This window comes from Ammospiza nelsoni, chromosome 5 (assembly GCF_027579445.1).
Source record: "Ammospiza nelsoni isolate bAmmNel1 chromosome 5, bAmmNel1.pri, whole genome shotgun sequence".
NCBI lineage: Eukaryota > Metazoa > Chordata > Aves > Passeriformes > Passerellidae > Ammospiza > Ammospiza nelsoni.
Window position 1 is genome coordinate 29,027,472 of NC_080637.1, and position 22,534 is coordinate 29,050,005.

At 38.5% G+C, this 22,534-nt stretch overlaps 2 protein-coding genes across 3 annotated transcripts in view; both read right to left on the reverse strand.

The window, feature by feature from the left end:
• The window catches only part of GXYLT1 (glucoside xylosyltransferase 1), a 28,625-nt gene extending 26,416 nt beyond the window's left edge, over nt 1-2,209 (reverse strand). For both annotated transcript variants that reach the window (XM_059473307.1, XM_059473306.1), the window contains exon 1: nt 2,007-2,209. In XM_059473307.1, the coding sequence (XP_059329290.1) occupies nt 2,007-2,209 (203 nt within the window). The remainder of the gene's footprint in view (nt 1-2,006) is intronic.
• Nucleotides 2,210-10,758: 8,549 nt separating this feature from the next.
• YAF2 (YY1 associated factor 2) overlaps nt 10,759-22,534 on the reverse strand; it is a 31,260-nt gene continuing 19,484 nt past the window's right edge. The window contains exons 3-4 of the mRNA XM_059473416.1: nt 22,198-22,350; nt 10,759-19,624 (exon numbers count right to left, since the gene is read on the reverse strand). Coding sequence (XP_059329399.1) covers nt 19,387-19,624; nt 22,198-22,350 — 391 coding nt within the window. The 3' untranslated portion in view covers nt 10,759-19,386. The remainder of the gene's footprint in view (nt 19,625-22,197; nt 22,351-22,534) is intronic.

Here is a 22,534-nt window from a genome sequence, read left to right on the forward strand (position 1 = left end):
ATAAATGCAGTTTAACACTCAAGAATAATTTACAAATGCATCTAAAGGAACATTCAGTGGGACACTTATTAACTGCCACAGGACAGAGCTTTTCCTTAAACAAAAGCCTTTTCTCTTTTCTAAGAGTCTCACTCACAAATAGGTTTTTCACATGCACTTTTTGCACAAACAGCATGTTTCAATAACTTACAACAGCAGATGTTTATCCTGAGACTTCAGCTTGACAGCAGTTTATAAGTAAATAACTCCCACACAGGTGAAAAAGCACACTGGTTTTGCAAGGAGATGCACCCCCAAAAAACTGTATACAGCAGTTGTATACAGCAAATGCTTTGTGGCATTTGAGATCTTTAGAATAAAGAGCTTTGTCAGTTAGTAAAACTTTTCTACTTGACGACACATTTGGGGAGATTTATATCTCATCTGATATAACTGCAGCAAGAAGCTTCTTGCACCTTGCTGAGGCTCTTCTCCAGTCATATATTTAATTTAAAAACTACACTTTTAATATGAATACTAGAACAGTACAGCTTTTAAAATAAACTTGGTTCATTTTTTGCTTACTAGCAGTATGATGCAGCTTAAAGTCATTTCAGCTTTCAATAGTATAAATCATTCATTTACATTATTATCTTCTACCCAACAAAAGTTTGCTTCATTTAAACTGCATGTTTTCTTTAGTAACACAAATATCATACATATGTTTTTTTATTGTATTTTTATTTAGAACTAGTAGATTTCAACCACTCACAAGAAGTGAGTGGTTCTTCACAAACTAGAAGTGAGGCACAATTATCCTTACATCTTTTTCACGTTAAAATCTGCATTAACTTGAACTAATGTAAAAACAAGGGGGAAAAATTCTTTTAAGTAGTTACACCAGTCGATAGCTGGGTTTCACATTTCAGCTGACTCCACCCCTAGTAACTCAGAATGCTGTTTCATGGTATTCCAAGATTATTAAATCAGAGTTTGTCATCCTGCCATCCTCTGTAAGTCCTTTACAACAGCACCGACACTTTTATAATTACATGATGAGGCAACACATGATTAGCGCTGAGTTAGCCAAAAACTCGGTAGTTTTCAAGCAGGTCACCACACCAGATCAGCTCACTCGTGTGCTCAGAGGAGCACAAGCAGGACAAGGACTGGGGGGCGCCAGAGCTTGTGCAGCACCGGGAAGCAGCGACCATTGCCAAATCAACAACTCACTTTGCTTTAAACTGCTGTGGAATCTGAGCAGATGTAAAGCTAGACTGGCCCAGAATGGTCTGGCCCTAATTTTTCCTCCATTTTCAGTAACAGATTTCTCATCACTTCGCTTTTCCTGGCTTTAGGGTTCCGGTAGCCACAGGTGAACAGGATTATGAAACTATAATCTAAAGGAAAACTAGTAAATCCCATTCCATAGTCTCAATCACCATTTGGCCACACTAAAATTTCTGCTGGCAGAGGGCAACAGAACTTTGCAGAGTGTGAGATGCTCGGATATGCACTCCTTTAATTACAGAACTGAACTCACTGCTTTCTGTGAGACTGGCTGTATTAAGATATCCCATAACAAACAGTTTGGCTTCACTGAAGTTATGTTCGATAGTCATACAGTTACTAAGTTTCAGACCTGAACGAGCACCGTGAAATTTTATCCTTTTGGAAGAAGGAAACGCAACCCTTCACTCGCCCTGTCCCACTAAGCAGCAGCCAGGGACGGGCTCAGCGCCGCGGGGACGCGGACGGGGGCGGCCTCGGCCGCCGGCAGCGCCACTCCTGAAACTTTTCCGTGCTTGTTTAAGACTTCCCCAGCCGCCAGTACGCGGCCCGCGGGAGGCCGGGAGGGAGCGCACAGTCACCCCCGCCCGCTGCCCCGAAAGCGCGGCCAGGCCTCGGCGCCGCCCGCCCGGCCCCGCTCCGCCCGCGGCCGGCACGGAGAGCGGCGCGCTCCTCCCGCCCTCCCCGCAGGAATGCGCCGGGAACCGCCGCCCGCGCCCGGCTCCGGCCCCGCGTACCTGCCGCTCCCCGCCGCGCCTCGGCCCGCGCTCCCCGCCTGCCGCCAGGCACCGGGCGTGGCGGGCTCTCGGGCCTGCCTCTCGCGGCCGCCGCCGCCGCCGGGCTCCTGCTCCAGGGACAGGGCCAGCTGGCTGAGGCCGTAGAGCAGCGAGCAGACGGCGCAGCCCAGGCACAGCAGCGCCACCCGCGCCAAGCGCCGCATCCTCCCGCCCGGCGCGGCGCGGCACTGCCGGGCGGGCCCGCGGCTCCGGCGGCAGCGGGAGCACGACGGGAGCGGCCGCGGCGTGCGAGGGGCGGAGCGGGGCGGGGCGGGACCGGGCCCGGAGCGGGGCGGCCAGGGGCGGGACCGGACCCAGAGCGGGGCCGGGCGGGCCGCAGGGCGGGGCTGGAGCGACGCCCACTGTTTATTTGCCCCAAAAGTGAAAAAAGGCGCGCCTCCTTTTTCCCGCTGCATCCCCGTGTTCATCGCGGCCCTGTGCTCAGCCTGGTCTCGGCCCCATTCAGGCCTTGGTCCCTGGGAGAAGTCGAGCGACGAAGTATCCAAAGCAGAGACAGTGGCAGTCCCGGTCTGCTCCGCTGTGGTGCGGCCTCACCTTGGCCACACTAAAATTTCTGCTGACAGAAATCCCGTGTGCAGTTTTGAGAGCCTCAATATAAGAACAATGTCAAGCTGTTAGAGGGTGTGCGTCTTCATTAAGGGCTAAAGCTCCCTCAAAATGACACTCTTTCCTTGCTATCAATGTTTCTGTTGCACTAACTTCCTGTGTGAAAACTTCACAGCTGCTTCTGCACAAGAATATCTATACATATAAATATCTAAAGGGAGGGTGGAGCCAAACTCTTTTTGGTGGTGCCAAGCAGTAGAACAAGAGGCAATGAGAGAAACTGGTACGAAGGAAGTTCCACTTGAAAATGAAGAAGAACTTCTTTACTGTGCAGGTGACTGAGCACTGGAACAGATTTCCAGAGAGGTTGTGGAGTCTCCCTCGCTGGAGATATTCCAGAACCATATGAGCACAGTCCTGTGCACTGTGTTCTAGGAGGACCCTCTGGTCCAGGCAGGCTGGACCAGATGACCCACTGTGGTCCCTTTCAACCTCTACCCATTTTGTGATATGCCCACTCATTCCAGCTGAAGTTACACAGATGTCCTTTCTCCTTGTACGGACACAGTCTGAGAATGCAAATCACTTTGGATGCAGGCCCCTTCCCTCCTCTGGCCTTGGCACACAGGTGGCTGCGTGGCACCCTGGCCAGAGGAGCAGATGGGTGCTGCTGGGCAAGGGAGATGCTGGGCCAGAGAAGCTTGGAGAACTGAGCCTCAAGGATTTGTTTGCAGTCACTAGCAAAGATAGAGATATTTTAACTCACCGAGTCATGCTTCTGGACAACAAAATGTAGGTCTGGGAAGTGGCAGAAGAAATAATAGCTGTACATCTTGCTAGATGGGGGGAGTATTGGTTGGGTTTCAGCTGAATCCAACACAGTAGTGCATCCTCTGTGTAGCCCAGACCACTGAGCAAAGGCCTAACAGTTTGACTAACCTATACTATTGCCAAGGTAAGTATTTTAAAATCATTATTCAGTGCTGCTCCCTCAGCTTCTGGAACTGGTTTTTAAAAAATAGAAATTTGGAATAATTCTGCTTACTTGTCTTTACAGTGCATTTGGCTCACATTTTTTCTATGGACTGGAAACATCCTTTTTAAAGCAAGTGATAATATCCCCATTGAGGACCCTGCATTTTAATAAAAATGCCAACATGATTTCCAATAAACCATTAAAAATAATTCTGTTATAGCTTTTGTGGTCTAAGGATGAATGTTGTATGTGAATGCCCATAAAACCTGAGCCATAGCTTACTGCTGTTCTTGCCTGTGCTTGAAAGAAGGGGAAAGCAGGATGCCAGCTGGCAACTCTGATAGTTGGAAGAGAAGTAATGCCAAAATTGTTCATCACCTCTTCCTCAAAATAAAAAGGAAATTAGGAGAAAAGGTGGCCCTCAGAAAATATGGGCTACTCAACTCTGTTTGCAGTGAAGATATTGGGATGATTATCAAAAGATATAAGCAGGGAAATTGAGGCTGAGAAAAAAACAAAACATAGAATTCAAGAGGAAATAAGGAACTAGAGAGGATGAAATCAGGGCCAAAGATGGCGGGGTGGTGAAGGGGGAGTCGTAGGTGAAATGGCAGAGGATTAGGCAAAAGAACTCTGGAAGGAGGTTACTGGCTTGCATTGCAGGAAAAACTAGCTCTGAAAGCACCACCAAAGGTCTTAGCTGAACTTTCTGTCCCTCAGTTCTGTGTTTCTTAGTGCTTTCTGCCACAGGCTGCCATTCAGCTTCCCTGATTTTGTGTTTGTGCTCAAAATGGGGTCCGTGGCTCTCATTGCACCTGCTGACCTGTGTCACGAATTCTTGCACTGTCCCACTTCACAGCCCTTTGCACACACTGTCAAGTCCATATGGCAGGGAGTGAGTGTGTGAGTAACATAGACATGAGAATCAGAGTGGAGAGATATAATGGAGTATTTACTGACAGCAAGCTTAAAAGCAGAGACCATTTATTCCCTGCTGAGGTGTTACACTTGTCTTTTATATGGAAGAGTGTTCCAGCCAGGGAAAATGAGGTCTGAAGGGTGTTATAGTGGCACCAAGAATAAATGTGGCAGATGGGTAGTAATCATGGTCTCATGCTTCTGAAGAAGAAATTATATTTTTAAGAGGAGAAAATAAATAAGGAGCACTAAAGAGAGGTGACAGAGGGATAATTTTTTATTATTATTATCAACCATGTCATTACCTAAGTATGAATTAAAGGACTTCATTCAGTGCTGTTCAATAATATGTGAATAATTAATGAATGAGAATATATCTGCAGTGTTCTAAGAATATAACTAAGGCAAGGTCAGAAAGAAAGCATCTTTGTTAAGCCCTCTGTTGGTATTGGGGAGAAAAAAACCATACACACACAAGGCTTTTTGTCAAACTGCAAAATCTGTCCATTTAATCTAAGTATCAGTTGGTCTGATAAAAGATAAAATGCTTCTTACTACAAACTTGGCCTTGTGAATAAGGAAAATAAGCAAAAGTTACTGAAATGCTACACCTAAATTGTATCACTGAGAAAAAAACCAATATCAGATGGTATTTAATTACCAATTAAGTTTATAAATTCTTTAAAGATTAATAATTATATGTCTTTATTACTTACCATGAAAAGTTTATGAACAATATGTAACATTTTATGCTACAAGGTCTGCTAGTCTTTAATTATCTTAAAACATGAAGAGTTACAATCAGATGCAAGATTATCTGCTTTTATTGATTCTAAATCTTTAATCCTTTTCTTGACTAGAATTTAGTTATTTAACTATGTATCTTTTGTATCTTTAGTACTCAATTCTATTTACTACCTCCAGAAAACAGCTCAAATCCAGAAAAAAACTATCTTAATAAACTACAGGTGACAATTTTTTTAAAGAATCAGCACCTGATATTTCTGCAAGTGGGTTCATAAGGGTCAGAGCAGTCACTGTGAGCCAGAAAAGGAAACCAACATTCTAACAACTCATTAGATAAAGAGATAAACCAGATCAACTTAAATTAAAAAAGAAAAAATCAGTCCTAATCAGATGCATTTGTATCATTCCCCCTGATTTTGTTCTTTCACAAAATTAAACCATTAATTGAGTTGGTAAAGCAATAAGATTTTGTGTTGATAGATTTGTGTCAACACTGCCCTGTATGCAGAGCAGTTAAGGGTTTTTCAAAGGCAAAGACACTTCCTTTGATGTTCACGTGCCCTTTCATACAAGCTGCAGTGTCAGCACTTGGCTATGATAGATTGCAAGGTTGGGTAAGTAGGAATAAACTGCTTTGCTGCCATGTGTTGTACATATGGTATCATCAGACTTCTTCTCTTGCTGCCAGAAATCGCTTTTTTCCCTGCCTATTAACTTTTAAGAAAAAGACTTAGTTTGGTGCAACTGCTTCCACTCTTATTGCATCTACACCTTCCTAACGTATAAAAATATTAACAAAACTTCTCAAAATCAATTTTCATTGACAACCAAAATATTATTACCTTCCCCCATTACTTTCCTATTTAGCTCTCATTGTTTAGCATTGTAGTGTGTTCAACCTACTTAAAGCAGAAGCTTAAAATATTTTGCAATTATTATTGATAATCACAATAGCACCAAAGACAATAGAAATAGGAAAAACATCGAGGACAATAGTGCACAAAATTAAGTAAGCTGCCTTGTAAACTGTTTAGGAAGTGGTGTGATTGCAAATTTCCTAATTTCTTCTAATTTGAATCAATAATTTATCAATAGTACACTTCAAAATTTATTTAATAGATCCTTTGTGAACATTTGTAAGTTATTAAACATTAGTCAAAATATTTGTAGCATTCCTCTTAAAAAAGTTGAAATTTCGTGCTCTAAATCAATAAGCATCTATATATGTAGACTTGCACAGTATTTAATAGTTTACTACATTAAAAAAGCAGAATGAATACTTTCTAGGAGCACAAAGATAATTTTCTTTTTAGCTTTTTTTCAATGTTTTTGTGTCAAGTCCTTTTTTTCCTGAAAATATTTCTACATTTGGTGCTCCCGAACATCAGTCCAGAAGGGATTCTCAATGTTGGACTTTAGTTTCTTTGCGTCATCTAAAACTTTCCAAAGACCATACCTGGCATGGGTATAATAAAGGAGAGACAGGTGACAGCCAATATGGCTTTACTAAGGGCAAATTGTGCCCGACAAATTTGGTGGCCTTGTGCAGTGGGCTTGGAATGCTGATGGATGAGGGGAGTGCAGAAATGCCATATACCTGCATTTGTGCAAAACATTTGAAACATCCCACGCAATATCCTTGTCTCTAAACCAGAGAAGCTCAACATGAGCCAGCAATGTGTGCCCGCAGCCCCGAAAGCCAAAGGGGTCCTGAGCTGCATGAAAGCAGCGTGGCCAGCAGAGTGAGGGAGGGACTCTGCCCCTCTACTCCACTCTCATTAGAGCCCACCCATAGTACTGTGCCCAGCTCTGGGGTCCCCAACATAAGAAGGCCATGAACCAGCTGAGGCAGTCCAGAGGAGAGCCGTGAAGATGACTGAGGGCTGGAGGATCTCTCCTGTGAAGAGAGCTGGGCTTGTTCAGCTGGGAGAAGAGAAGGCTCTGGGGAGACCTAACTGCAGCCCCCCAGTACCTAAAGGGGCCAAAAAGAGAGCTGGAAAGGGACTTCTTACAAGGATATGTAATTGGTAAGAAAAGAGGAAATGGCCTTAATCTGAAAGAAGGTAGGTTTAGGTTAATTATAAGAAAAAATTTGCTATGAAGATGTGGAACACCAGAACAAGTTCCCCAGAGCAGCTGTGGATGCCCCATCCCTAGAAGTTTTCAAAGCCAGGTTGGATAGGGCTTTGAGCAACCTGGTCTAGAGGGTGTCCCTGCCCATGGCAGGGGGGTTGGAACTAGGTGACCTTTAATGTTCCTTCCAACCCAAACCATTCTGTGATTCTATGATTTGTGTTTAAAATACTTTTGCAAAGAGTCAAAGCAAACATACTTACTTATGCAAATATGTACCATATACAATAAATATAGAAATAAGGCATGAAGGGCTGGTGTTTACTTGTTTGTTTATTTACACATAACTATATTTAAGTTTAAAAGTTCTTATTGTGTCCTGCTGTTGTTTGCTACAGCATCAGGTGTTTTGAGTCCCAATACTCAGATCAGGGTTTTTAAATTTTTAGAATATATTTTTTATCTCTAATTGAACAAATATTTACTAGCCGTAACCCTGCACAACAGTAACTTCACATTATGCCTTGAAAGTTCAATTTTTAAGATTAAATATATGAAATAATCTGAAAGTAGTTATCTAAAGTATTTTTTACCTTTTCCATTTCACAGTAAGAGTGCTGATTCCACACAGTGAATTTATACTACTTGCACTAAGTATGTTATCCTATTCAGTTTTTTTAAGATCTTTAAAATGAATGCATTAGGCCAGGAAATATTCAGACCATAAACAAAAAACCATCCTTTTATTTTAGGGGTGGGGTTTATTTCATATTTGATGTAAAAATTTTATGCATTTTATTATTTTATTTCTAATAAAAAAGGCTACATGTCTTGGAAAGTGAAACTACACCTAGCAAACAGCTAAAATGAAAAAAAAAAAATTAGATGACAACTGCCAGCTGTCCTTATAAGTGGAAACAGAGGTATAGGAGAGTTGTCAGGTCTCTGAGAGCCATTTAGCACTGCAAGCCAGATGATACACTGGAGCCAGTAGCTCCTCTTTCGAATGGAAAAGACAACAGATGGTCATTCAGGAAGGAGGTGTTTTGGAAAGTGGTCAGTCAGTCAAACCAGGTAAAGTGTTGACTGACTTTGCCAATTTATTTCCCTTTATATTTTGTTCATCTGTACCCTGGTTTTACTCCCCCTTCAAGTAGAATTTTAAATGTACACCAATGTAGAGACAATGCCAGAGATAGAGAAATAAAATCCTACTTTAAAATATTTACATCTTTTACTCTAAGTGTTGCTCAATTTTCATAAATATGAATTCAAAACCATGACTGCTTCAAAAGCAGTCACAAGTGGTAGTTGTTTAAAGCACTTAGCACTTCAATTATCAGGAAGAGATAAGACACTAATATTCGCCCATTTTACTGGCTGCTACTTTTAACACTGAATAGAACAGCCAAATCGCAGACAAGTGCCTGAGGTGCCCAGCACTCTCACACTTGGTGGCAGTCTTGGCGATGCCCGAAGCTCACACAAGTCCCTGCTGTGAGCAGCCAGCCTGCCCCGTGCTGCCATCACACTGCCTTATCTGTGGTGTCCATTGGATTGCTCTCAGACCCTTCTGCTGCAGAGCCAGCAAGGAGCTGGGATATTGTGTAGTGCTGAACTTTGAGCCTGAAACACCCAAAATTGTATGTACACATAACTCAGCCTTCCTTTGCCCATCTTTAATCTGTAGCTTTACAAATTCAGTTTTTACTCCTTTTTTTTTCAGGACAAGAAAGGGTAAAATGAAATTGGACAATGTCCTAAACTATCTCCAGGCACCAGGCCCATATCTGCAGGGGAATGCTGTGATCTCCCATGGCTGCCAAAACATTTGTGTGGAATTTAAGAAATTTGTTTTGATCTTCAGACCCATAATTGTGTAGCAGTCTTGCCGACCAGTCAATAGCTGAAAGAAATTAATAAAAGGGTGATAGAAGGCCTTAACAACTTGCTCTCCCCTCTTTTGAATCCCTCCTGTTCTTGCAAAATAGATGAGTAAGACTAAATTGGACCCCTTTAATTAGTGACAATAGCCCTATTCTGGTATGTGATGCCAATTTAGTCAGTATTCTGCTAGTCCCAAATTTGGTAGTTACTGTCAACAGTTCCCCAACACTTGCTGCCTGCACTTGGGGATCTATGCCCAATAATGACAGGATGGCATTTAAAGCATTCTGCACCCAAGGAGGGACCAGCCTCACATGCTGCCTCCTTGGAGCAGGGATGAGCTCCTATACCCCTGGCCAACACTTCAGTTACCTGCTACACAAATGGGAAACTCCAACAGTCTTTACAAGAGAATCAGCTTCTTTCAAGAATGCCTTGTAGGACCTTTGCCTCATGCTGCAAAGAAACAATTCAGAGAACTGAACATGGGAGCTGTAGAACTGAAGACAAACTGAGAGAACCCACAGAGACCACTGTTTTACAAGCTGCTTCAGTAGCAAGCACAGTTTTTATATACAATGAGATGAAGCCTTAAACAAAGCCTCCTCAAGTTTCTTACCTCATTGGTTACTTTATTTTGCAAGCATTGATGCTTTCATAGTTTCTTGCTTCAGAAGCAGTACTCCCAGGAATATCTCAACTTCCATCATAACCAAAAGTGGTCATGAATCATCTCTGCTAATAAATTAGCAGAGGCTTCTTGGCATTTTGAGATCAAATTCCCAAAGTCTACTGTTTATCCCCAAATTCCCCACTTGTACTTCTTGCACTTTCTCCTAGACAGTATAAATAATACATTCAGAGAGGGGTTCTGAACATCTCATTTTATTTACCATTTTATCATAACACACCCTAAGCATCACCAATGCCAGTCAAGATTGTAGTCCACTTGCATTAGTTTTCATCAAAAATATTTCCTTGTCAAATTGTTCACAGGCAAGAAGTATTAATTTATTCCTGGGAAAGGCATTTTAATGTGTGTCATTATTCTACGCATCAAAAACATCTATTTATGCTCCTCTGTAACCAACAATATGTCGTAAGTGTGAAATAACTATAGGGATGTAAATTTTTAAACAATTCCATTATCATTAATTGTGTACCATTTATCATAGTAAAAAAAAAAAAAAAGTTGTTGCACTGTGATTCCTTCTGTTTCTTTCTTTCCAGACACTTCTCAGCCTTCCTGCCGAGCTTTCAGAATTTTAAATTGTTTAAAATAGTCTTTGAACTGGGGTCAGGAAGAGGTCAGTTGGAGGCACTATCCCAATGGGTTAATGTATGGTCATCTTTAAAGGAGTGCTATGATAGAATTGAACATAGTTTATCAGACAGAAAATTTGTAGCATCTCATGATGCAAACTGTACTTTCTGAGTGTTACAGAGACCTTTTAATTAGATCAATATGCTATGTTTTTCTTAGAGTACCTTTAGATTTTTTAAATTAAATTTGTGTATATTAAAAAATTACAACCACACAAGATCTTTCATTCACAGAGACGTTTATTTTTGTCTTCAATGTTTGTAGGGAATACGATTTCACTACAAAAGTGTCTCAGAGAAACTCCATTCAAAGTCTAGGCTTAAGAATGAAGGGAAAATATACTTTCAGCTGTACCAGTCCTGAGCAAAGTTTAAAAAAAAATTTTAAAAAAATCCACTAGAGATAGGAAGCAGCACCAATTAAACCAGAGGGCCTCTTACTGATATCTGCTCATGCTTTCTTTTCTGCTTGAGAATTGGTAAAAACTTAGGTAGGAAAAATTACTTTATTAGAATGTGGACACAAGATTCACAGTTCCAATCTCTCACCAAATACTACCCTTTTTTTTTATAGTTCGAGTCCAGGGCCTCAGTTTTACTTTCCATTAAGTAGTCAGGACTGCTAACAGCAAGACTGTTGCCCCCATGGTGTAACATTTTCTCTTACTCAAATTGGTAAATAAATATTTATTTAATATACTCCTTCTAATAAATATTTATTTCCTATTAATATCAAGTTCCTGAAAAGTTACATTGTTCTTAGAAGTATACTACTCATAGCATTATAAAACTTCTGATAACATCAGTTCTCAAAACAATTTAAGTGGCATACAATCTGTCTCTTGTTGTTTCAGTGAAAGGATTTCAAGCCATTGGTAACACTTGGTACTTAATAGTTGGTTCATCCAGGACATTCAGATTCAATCTTGTCAAAGTAAATACTTCTAAGAGTCAGAACAGAAAAGGCACTTATTTATTTTGGGGAAGACACCTGGCAGGTAAGATTTTTGTTTTCAAAATAACAAGCCCTTTTTCTAATAATAAAATCCTTAAAAAACTAGTTGGATAAACATAATGCCTATGAACAAAACCAACTTAGGTACCCCCTTCCCAAGAAAGATAATACTGTCCTTGACTGAGAAACTGAGAAATGTGAAAGCATCCAGAAATACTCACAAGTTTTATTCACTTCTGGGATATTCCAGTAGACCATCACAACTGGCTAGAAGAAAAAAAATCTCCTCCAAACAATGGGTGTTTTACAAATTGAAAGCCTAAAAATTTCTGGACTGTTTTTCATTAGGTACTCATGTCAGCAATAAAATGTAAGATTCTAACGTGTATAACCAGGAACATAACCTTGGTCACAACCAACAACCTGTGACTTCAACCAGAGGAGTAAATCTTTTATCAAACTTCTTGCAATTGAATCATTGCCTCAGTGATGCTCTGTGTAAGGCACTTAGTAAATTTTAAGAGCATCTGACAGTACTGTTGGTAGTTTTGATTTGTTGGTGAGGATGCTCTAACAATGCTTCAAGATTAACAGGTTAAGGTGTGGAATAATCACTGAAAACAGCCATATGAATTACTGGCCACAAAACTCTTCAGAAGCCACATCCATTCTAGTCTAGGTTCTTATCACCCTTGCAACATAAAGCTATCCTTTTTTTTAGCAGTCCAGGAATTAGACCCTTTAAACTTGTGTAGTAGCTAATTGTATGAGAGGAATTAATTTTGTTCCTAACTCTTTCATCTAAGCTTCCACCCTTTCAACAAATAACTTGTATGCAAGAGTGAAATATTCATGGTATTTACTACTTAATTCACAAAACCCTACATCTTCAGGCCAAATGTCATTCAACCACCAGCCATCAAGAATTATAAAGCAAGACACACCTCTAAGAAGTGTGTGCTGCCTACTTCCAATACACTACACAGAGAAAGGAACACTAAACACACAAAAAAGACAAAGAAGCCATTATATAGCTCTTCTAGGGATTATTCTGAAAATACATTTTCTTTGTTCTTCTTTCCCCCCTCCTTATTACTCTGTTTTTGTGGGGTTTTTTTTGTTGGACTGAGGGTTTTTGAAGGTGTTGACATTTTAGAAACAGAAGCTTCCTACTTGGAATTTCTGTAGGAAAGCAGAGAAAGCACTCAGTATCTGTGCGTGCTCCTCAGATCTCCTTCTCCAGTGGGGACTAAAAGCATTTTACTTGACAACATTTGCCTCCATCAGCTGGAAAGAATTTTGCTTATTTTGCCACATTTGGAAGCCTCCCAGCACAGAATAATACCATTTGCAGAAATGCAGATAATTGGCATCATAGAATGCCAGGTACCTCAGACAGAGTGCTTGAATGGTACAGAATCAGTGTAACTAAGTTTGCTCAGCAAGACTCTCTTCAGGTGGTCAATTATATAGAAACAAAGGCAACAGTGACAAAATTGATACTGACCTCTAAGCTCCCACACACCATTATTCTGTATGACTATGCTGATCTTAAAGAAACCAAAATATAGTTCAAGAATTGGGAACAGCAGTCAAATTCCCCACTTAAAAAAGTAGGCATAATAAATTATTTCAAACTCACTCATCCACTTACACTATAAATGTGCTTATAAGAAACAAAAGAAAGAAGGTATCAGGAATCAGAATGTGCTTCCTTCAGAGGTGGGAGTAATGATACATAATACATGTAACCTGAAGAGATTTCCCTTGCCTAGATTAATTCATAGCTGAAGGCTGCTACAGAAAGATGATCAGTCAGATGCCAGACTTGCCTGCTCAGAGATCTGTGCCATCAGGAACTGGGCCTGACATTGAAGTATTTTTATTTATCCTGTGCAAAGAAGAATCAGCTTGAAATAGATTATTCATGGATGACAGCTATATATTAGATGCATATAAATGGCAAATTAGATCTCTGTGTTCACAAGTGGGTATTCAGAAAGTAGAACTGGCCTTACCCCTCACTTGTCTTAACAGATGCAAAGTGATTAAACAACTCCATCCTTGTTTAGTGACAAATACCTGGGACTGTCTTTGAACCAAACAAAATTTGCAGTTTGTAGAATCTAATGATCTTGGGAAAAGGTAATGAGCCACATTTCATTAGCCTTGGTCACATTTCCTTCATTTTTCTGCATCCTTTTGCTTCTTCATACAGAAGATGAAAATTACATGCATGTGGTTAGCAAGTTATCAAAAAAAATACATTAATAGTCTCCTTTCCTCAGCTATCTTCTCAGTAACTCCACTGTAAATTAGAGCTCCATTGGTCTACAGCTACATGTATTAAAAGCCTGAGGAAGCATGTTCACTTTGCTTTGACAAGATGAGGATTTATACACAGATGTCCTGGTTTTGGCTAGGATAGTTAATTTTCTTCACAGTAGCTGGCATGGGGCTGTGTTTTAGATTTGTGCTGGAAACACTGCTGATAACACAGAGGTAGTTCAGCTGTTGCTGAGCAGAGGTTACACAGAGTCAAGGCCTTTTCTGCTTCTACTGTCACACCAGTGAGGAGACAGGGGGTGCACAAGGGATTGTAAGGGGACACCTCAACCCAGCTGACACAGGGATGCCCCAGACCACGTGGGGCTGTGCTCAGCACACAGAGCCAAGGGAAGGAGAAGGGAGAGGAGAATGTTTGGAGGGATGCTGTTTGTCTGCTCCAGTCACCATTACCTGTGATGGAGCTCTGCTTTCCTGGGGATGGCTGAACACCTGCCTGCCCTTGGGAAGTGGTGAATGTTTTGCTTTGCTTACATGTGCAGCTTTTGCTTTACCTGTTAAATTGGGTCCTTATCCCAACCCATGAGTTTCCTGATTCAGTCTTTGAATTCCCTCCCTCAGTGCACAGAGGCAGAATGCACAGGGCTGTGAGGTACCTAGTTGCCAGCTGGGGTCAAACCATGACAGGAAACAGTGTAATCAAAGACTACACTTTTCCAGGTGGCCTAGATCCTGAAAACATAGTCCTGCTTAAATAGTCCTCCATCTGCCAAGATCTGCCATACTTTCTAGAAAATAATTAAAATTTTAGAACTACTTTTTAGACTATTGTTACTGAACAATATTTTTGGTGGTAATTTTCTTTTTAAGCATATGGGGCAAAGAGCGATTAGATAAGGTTGCAATTTTGTCTTTTACAAAACCCCAAATGGGACAGCAATCTCTTGTAATCATTCTTAATAGTAATCACTAAGTTTAAGCCTTTTTCACAGACGTACCACAATCTTTTGGCATAATGTCTTAGGAAAGTCATGTAAACATGACTTGCTGGTGGATAATAGTATTTTCCAGCAAGCATGCAGTTTTCCATTGCTGTTGTACCATTCACTCCATTCTAGACATTCTACAGAGCACTGATTTGTAATTAACTTGTGAAGTAATTTTCCAAGTTTAATTAGTGGTTAAATCCAATTAATTCTTGTTAAAACACAGGTTCTTTAGATGTCAAGCTAAGCTCAATATGATTGTGGTCTTAGACAAGTCTCTTAAGTCTCTTTTAACAGTTTCTCCTTGTTTTAAAACTTTAACAGCACAAAAGAAAACCATCTGAGCTTCTACAGTTTTACTGATTTTACAGTTTTTGTATAGTTTTTGCTAGTTTGAAGTTATAACCTTCCAAACTGAGACTACTCTGACATAAGCTGGGGCATAATTTCAGGTTAAGAAAACCTCTGAAAGCTCAAGCTGTGTTTCCAGCACACCTAAATCTTAACATTCAGATAGAAGTATGCATTTTCAAAATGCCATATTTAACTGACTGGTCCACTAGCCAAAACCAGCATTAACTTTTATCTTTTTTATCTTATTCCTGAGTAAGCACAGGCTAAATTTACTATAAGTATAGCACCTGCTGTTGCCTTTGGAAAAATTAAATGTAAATGCCTTTCTATTTCCCTACAGTTTCTGATTTTGAATGAATTAAACCCAGACTCCCTAGGAGGGAGAAGAGCCAAATAAAGGCATGTTACAGAAAAAAAAACCCCAAACAGATACAGTTAAAGAACCCTGGATAAAAAGTACACAATAGACAGCTTAGTGGCAAATCAATCCTGTTAACAAAGTAAAATCAATCAGCAAAACACAGGAAACTGTCAGGCTTCTGAGACAGGAGAGGAAAAAAGTAAAGAATTTAAGATGCAACATCTGAAGTTTAGAAGACCTGCCTAAACACTACAGTGAACCAATTGAACAAATTATAGAAAGTACTGTCTCACATGGCTACTTAAAATGTGTTATTCATAATATTAAAAAAAAAGTAAAGTGCACAAATTATAAAATCAAACTATTTTTGAGATTTTACAATCTATGCCCCAAAACATAAATATCTAGATAAACACATAATAGGTTAAAACTTCAGTCATATTCTTAATTATTGACTCTTAATAGTAAGAATATTAAATTTTGAAATGTAATTTATTTATTACTACCTCCTTTGTTGGAATCAATATTTCATATGGTATAATTCAACCTGCTACTGAGTAGAAGAATTTTTATCTCCAATACGTAGATTTAAATTCATGAAAAAAAGAGTTCAGTCAACTATATATTTGTTCTTTTTCTTATACCACCGATAATTAATAGCAAAGTTAGGAAGATAAGAGACTGAATTACTGTACACTTTATCAATGAACTATTTATACTTATTTTCCCCCATTTCTCTTCCCTTTTCCTTTCTGAAACCAGACAATCAATCAGCACATAAAAGAACTCATTTACATGGAACACTATCACACTTGTCCTTGTGGGGCCACCATTTCATGAACATCCCAGGATGTATGGCTGTTGAAGACTGATGCATATATAGATTTAACAAATAACAGTTCTTATGCAGAGAGCAATCACAGAGAAAAATACCTAATCAGAACACATTACAACATTAAATTTTCACTTTTTATAAATGGAGTAAAGATGCTTTTAAATATATTTACAGTTAGAAAAAAGGATTTAGAATTACTACAAGTCAAAATTATTTAGAAATTATGAAAGTGAAGTTCATTTAAATTATATTATGAACAGACTCAAATGCAGTATTTTGCTTAGAATTTGTCTACTCTGCTGTCAGTATTGTCACATTCTTTTAATCACCAACAGGCAAAAACTCAACTTTGCTTAATGCTAAAACAAGCATCATTGCGATAAAACTCTGGCAACCTAATTGTTCAGTTAAAACCACCACAGCTTTTAAGAACCTAGCTGACTTCTGCAGCACCTGTTGTAGAAATTGCTCTTCAGTATCTTGTTCCATAATGAACACTGAGACTTTTTGCATTATTTTTGATAACCATACTTGTAACACATTGTTGAGATTATTCTCTAGAGGCAGTTGAATCATAGTAAAATCCACTCCATCCCTCCCTTCAAACCAAATAGCTACTTAATTCTGAAGATAAGAGTCCTTTTGTTGGCAGTGCTGGGTGGTTTATTCACATAAACTTAAATAAAAATACATTTCCCATTTAGTGAAATACTGGTAATAGATTACTATTTCTTTGCAAGGAATTCTGAAATGTGTTAGAATTCATTACATTTCAAATTAGAAACACATTTCATAAAACTTCTTGCAATGCAATTTACTATCCTTAAACTGCTTAAATAGTTTCAGCTCTTTTGTAATCCATTACATCAGTATATTCTGCAAATAGTCCCATCTAAAAATAAAATATAAAAAAATAAAGTTGCAAAGCATGTATTTTTTCTTTTAAAAACTAGTGTATGCTATTCTGAACACTAGCCCGGCCCCAAAAACATTTAAGAACCTTAAAAAGCATGTTTTACAGATACTAAATTTGGCCAGGTAACAGCAATGAACAGACATCCTAGTTTTAGTAAGATAAAGCAGAATACATAATAAACAGGTCAGTAGTTAACCATCTGAAACAGCCTATAATTAACATTTGATGTCTAAAAAGTTTAAACAGCAACACCAAGGAATGAGGTATGTATGTTCTCAGATATCACATCAGACTCTCATTTTATGCAACTAACTGTATTTCACAACTAGCATCTTACAAAATAGAACAGTACCATTGTGCCTGTAGAAGTACTGCATTAAAAACAGAAAAATACATTACTACAATAAACCACCAAACATCACAATTGTCAGGGGCTACAAAAATCCATTATTTTAAGCCGTTAAGAAGACATATCATATGTAGGTAATAATTTGGGGCTGGATTCACTACCAAGAAGGTCCATCCAACTTTCACATAGGCTTAAAAATTTTTACTTTGAATGAAAAAGAAAAGGCTCACGGGAGTGTAAGTGCCCTACCTCACTAAAAGGAGCTAAATGAACTTTTGTACTGAACCAGATTATATAATTTAAAATCTATACATGAATTGTATGTATGTATGTATCAAAACACTTATTGGTTGTAAACAAAAATGCAAAATCTGTATTCACAAAAATATTTTATTGGTAATTTTACATAATACCAGGTGGTATTGTAAATAGTTTTGCTCTTTATCAGTATATTGCTAAGTGCGTGAATGTTGACAGCTTATGCCATAAAGTAGGATACTGAGTCTTTTTCCAATGATTTATGACATAATATATTCTAACAGGCCAATTCAATACTAAAGAAATTGATTCAGGAACAAAAAAATAATAGAATTATTATTTCCTTATTCTTGTGCAACATCTGATATTCCTGTACTGAAATGATAAGTGACTATGTGACACTAGAAAAATCTGGGGCAAGGAAACAGCACTAAGCAGAAATGAGAACTGCAGATCTGTTCTTTTTAAAGCTTTTCCAAACTTTCATATTTCCAAATAGTTTTTGCCAAATGCATCACCATCTGAGGTTCAGTATTTGTTACACAACACAAAATACCAGTGTACAGCGACAATGCAGTACTTTACCTGAATTGCAAGGTTAACTAATCAATGCTTAGAATGTGTTTTCTATTTTGCTTGTAAACATTACAATAAGTGTTTTAAGTGTCAAAAAATATTGGTAAAACCATCAACATAATTCAGTAACAGTAATCTAGTAAAATGTGTCAAACATTGGCAAAAATCCATACAAATGTTTTCTTTAATAACATTTTTCCTATTTAACCACACCAAGTACCAGCAGGTGTTTTTAACAAGATAATTATTATGAAAATTCTGTTGCAGCAATAATTGATTAAGTTGATCTTTGACTTGCATACATATGACTATGTTTCACAATTCTCAAATAATACATATTTAGGCAGCTTGAACTATGTTATAAAAATTTAAATTCAGTACATGCCAATAGTAGAGATTCCAAGAGTTGTGTTAGAATTCACTAAACTAAAAGTGAAAATGGACATACCGACAACACTGCATAATGAACATTCAAACCACATTTTCATGGCACCCTTACACATGTAGATTAAAAAGTTGGTCTGAAGATGCTTCATAAGCATTTGTTGATAGCATTTAATTTACTATAGAATCACAAAATAAGCTGAGTTGGAAGGGACCAAAAAGGATCATCAAGTCCAAATTCTGGCCCTGCACAAGACAGCCCCAAGAGTCACACCCTGTGCCTGAGAGCGTTGTCCAAACTCTTCTTGAGCTCTGTCAGGCTGGTGCTGTGACCATTTCCCTGGGGAGCCTGTTCCAGTGCCCAAACACCCTCTGGGTGAGAAACCTTTCGTGGTATCTAACCTAAACCTCCCCTGACTCAGCTTCATGCTGTTACTATCACTGCACTTTTTTTCTTTCTTTTTTTTAAACTGCATTATGTTCTAGTCAACATATCAATTATGCATGACTAATCTGTCATGAAAATGTGGTGACAGAACTTACGTATTTGCATGTTTTGAAGAGACTAATGAAACTGGAGGAAATAAACCTTAATGAGATTCCCCGTTCAGTGACGACGCTTCTCCTCTGGGTGAAGATGACCTGGACATTCCCCTCTCTGTGTTGTCAGAGCTAGAACCACTCTGACTGTGTTGATCTGCAGAAGCAGCACTGGAAGCAGGTGGTGACTTAGTTTTCTCCTTAAAGTCTGTAATAATGACTGTCAGATCTCCAACGGTAACTTCCAAATGCTGAGCGCTACTTCGATCCACATTTTTCAACCTTGGCCTAAATAAAGGAAACAATCATATTAAAAGCACACACACCATCTTATTATCTTGTCTCCCTCTTACTTTTTAGGAGCTCAGGAGAACAAATGTGTATATATCTTTTTGCAACACATAATATGTAGGAAAACAAAGTACCATAAGTATTAACAGTGGAGTGTTTCTTAGTATGTTTTACATTGAAATAGCTGAATATAACACATTACCATCTCGTAAAACTATTTAGAAGTTGACATTTTTAATAAAGTCACTATGCAGCAATATGTGAAGGTTTTTACTTATAAAACCCAATTCTTTCTTTATTGTGACTATGCAAAGATATAAATTTGATCCAGGGAAACATCCATCCCTGCAGCAGCCTGAAGCAACAATTTTCTAAGTAGAAAATTATGTTCAGTAATGAAGATGTTGGTGTCTGTCTTTTGAATTCAACAGCACAGGCAGTGTTAACTTGCAGCAGGTGTTACCTCATTTCAAAACCTCACTAGGACCACCAGTGTACTATTTGAACTGGACTTTGTGTTCACAGTGTAACTGTTATTCCTGGTATAGTCTCTGTTTTAAATTATGCAGAGATGAATGATACATAGTGTTGACAGACTAAGTATCTTCATTCAATCTTTCAATTGTTTAATTTTTCACAACAAAAAGAACTAAAGAATAATTTGACTTCTGTTTTAACATCATATTTTTGCTGGTGACATGCACAAAATACTTTCAATTTAGTCCTTTCCCATGATCTCCATGAGAAACTGATACCAGACAGCTGAATTCACACAAGCAGCTATGAACAGCACAATCTGTGCATTTAACTGACTCCACAGCTACCATTGGCTCAAGCTGCAATAAAATAATGATACCACATGTTTGCAGGTGTGATAACAGCACAGCTCTAACCTCTACCCTATCATCAACTTTGTTTGAAGTAGAATTTGTTCCCATTCACATCAGCTGAAACAATTCATGTCTTTTCTCCACTACAACTAAGATAGGCTTTGACATCATGCTCCCCTGAGGCTGAAGCAGTATGACTGAAGTTACTCAGAAAAAATTGAAAATCTGCTGATGTGCATCATGGGAATAGAGAGAAAAGTTCAGAATTACCAACTTGTGCAAGTGCTGTGTACCTGGAGATTATTAATTATACTGAGTATGCATGAAGATTTTTGTAGTTGTTTCCAGCAATAATATATACATTTTAAGGCAAAAAGAAAAGGATATCCTTTTTTTAAAAAATACTGAAGAAATCTGCCTAAACTAATCAGGCATTCTTAACTTACTATTGTACCTAGTAAAACAATTCTTGGAAAAAATTAACTGTTTGAAGAATTAAAAAAAAAAAAAAATCAATTCTTAATGCAAGATCATTCTGGTATTTCGGCCCCAGATTTTATTTTAGGTCTTTTTCAAATTTCGTTCATCTTTCCCTGTCCCACTTTTTGCATTTTTACTGCATTATTGCAATTTACTCAATATTTCAATTTACAATTGGCTTAACTAAAGCTCACTATGCTAACATCAAATGCTTCATAATTGAAGTACTTCAGCTGCATGAGGTAAGCTTGTAGATTTGAGTATTTAAAAAAGAAAAATGAAAGGAAATAACACCTCAGTGTCCTTAATCCTAACCATGACTTTCCTAATGACTGCTCTCTACTGACTCTCAGTCTCTCCCTTGTTCTGATCCTAATGATCCTATTTCAGGCACAACAGAAGCATCTGCTACTTCCCTGCATAACTAATCCCAAAGGATATTTCTTGGCTGGGCTATTTTGGAGTGCTTCCAAAAAAAATCAATAGTTCCTCCCACATTTGCTTAGACTACATGTCTTATAGACTTTTCAGCTTTTTTGACACAGCATTCTTGCCACAATAACTTTATGCTTAGATTATGATGAATTAGGGGTTAAACCTGCTGCTTTTGTTTAGCAGTTTGCACCCTCCTTCCTTACAGCAAGATCAAGGCTTTTACAATTGCTTGTCTGTACTGCAATATTTCATATTTTTCACTTGTAAGAGTCCTTCAGCATCCCAGATGTGGCATAGAGAGTTCTATCACTAGGTAATTGACATACCTTATCCTGTCACATTAATTTATACCCTAGTTCAGCCCTTCAAAGCTGAAGGGTTCTACAAGGCTATCAATAACTAAGTTATTTTCCCTACTCATCTGTAGTCTGGTACTGGTTCTCTCTTCTCCCACTACTATTTTGCATGAAAACTAATCACTCCCATCCTCTCTTTTTTACAGATATTAATATCATCAATTTGCCTATCAACAGTTTTGTATGGTATGCAAAACACTTCTATAAACTCTTAAAACAATACACTAAATAACCCTTAAAAAGTCAGTCTTTCTTTCTCTGTTCAGCTGATCTCCATCTTCTGGCCACAAGTACACACTGCAGGTCTTCTTCGTATTTTATAGACAGGCTAAACCAAAAAACTTCACACCAATATATAACCTAGCTGTTTGCCACAGCACTTAGAAACCAGTAAAATCAAAGAACACTTTCTTATTTTTGTTTGTAAATGACATTTTATGAATACTGCAAAAGTTTCTAAATTTTTTACCTGGTTTTCTTATGACTGTTCTTTTTGCTTGTTGTTTCCTTTTCACTTTTTTCCTTTTCTACTTTGTCTTTTTTCTCTTTCTTTGATTGTGTAGGGGGCACAAATTGCTGAGGAACCTGTTGTGCAACCAGCTGAGAGACAGGCCGAGGTTTCCTGTGTGCACATATATACAGACATGCATAATGCTTAGACTTTTCAAGTCTCAAACTGTCTACACTTCAGTTATTAACATTAACCATCACTGTAAGAAGAAATAGTGTTTAAACATATCTTGCTGCTAATACTTCATTAAGACAGCATATAAAATTTAAAGCCAGTATAGCCTTTTGTTTCACTT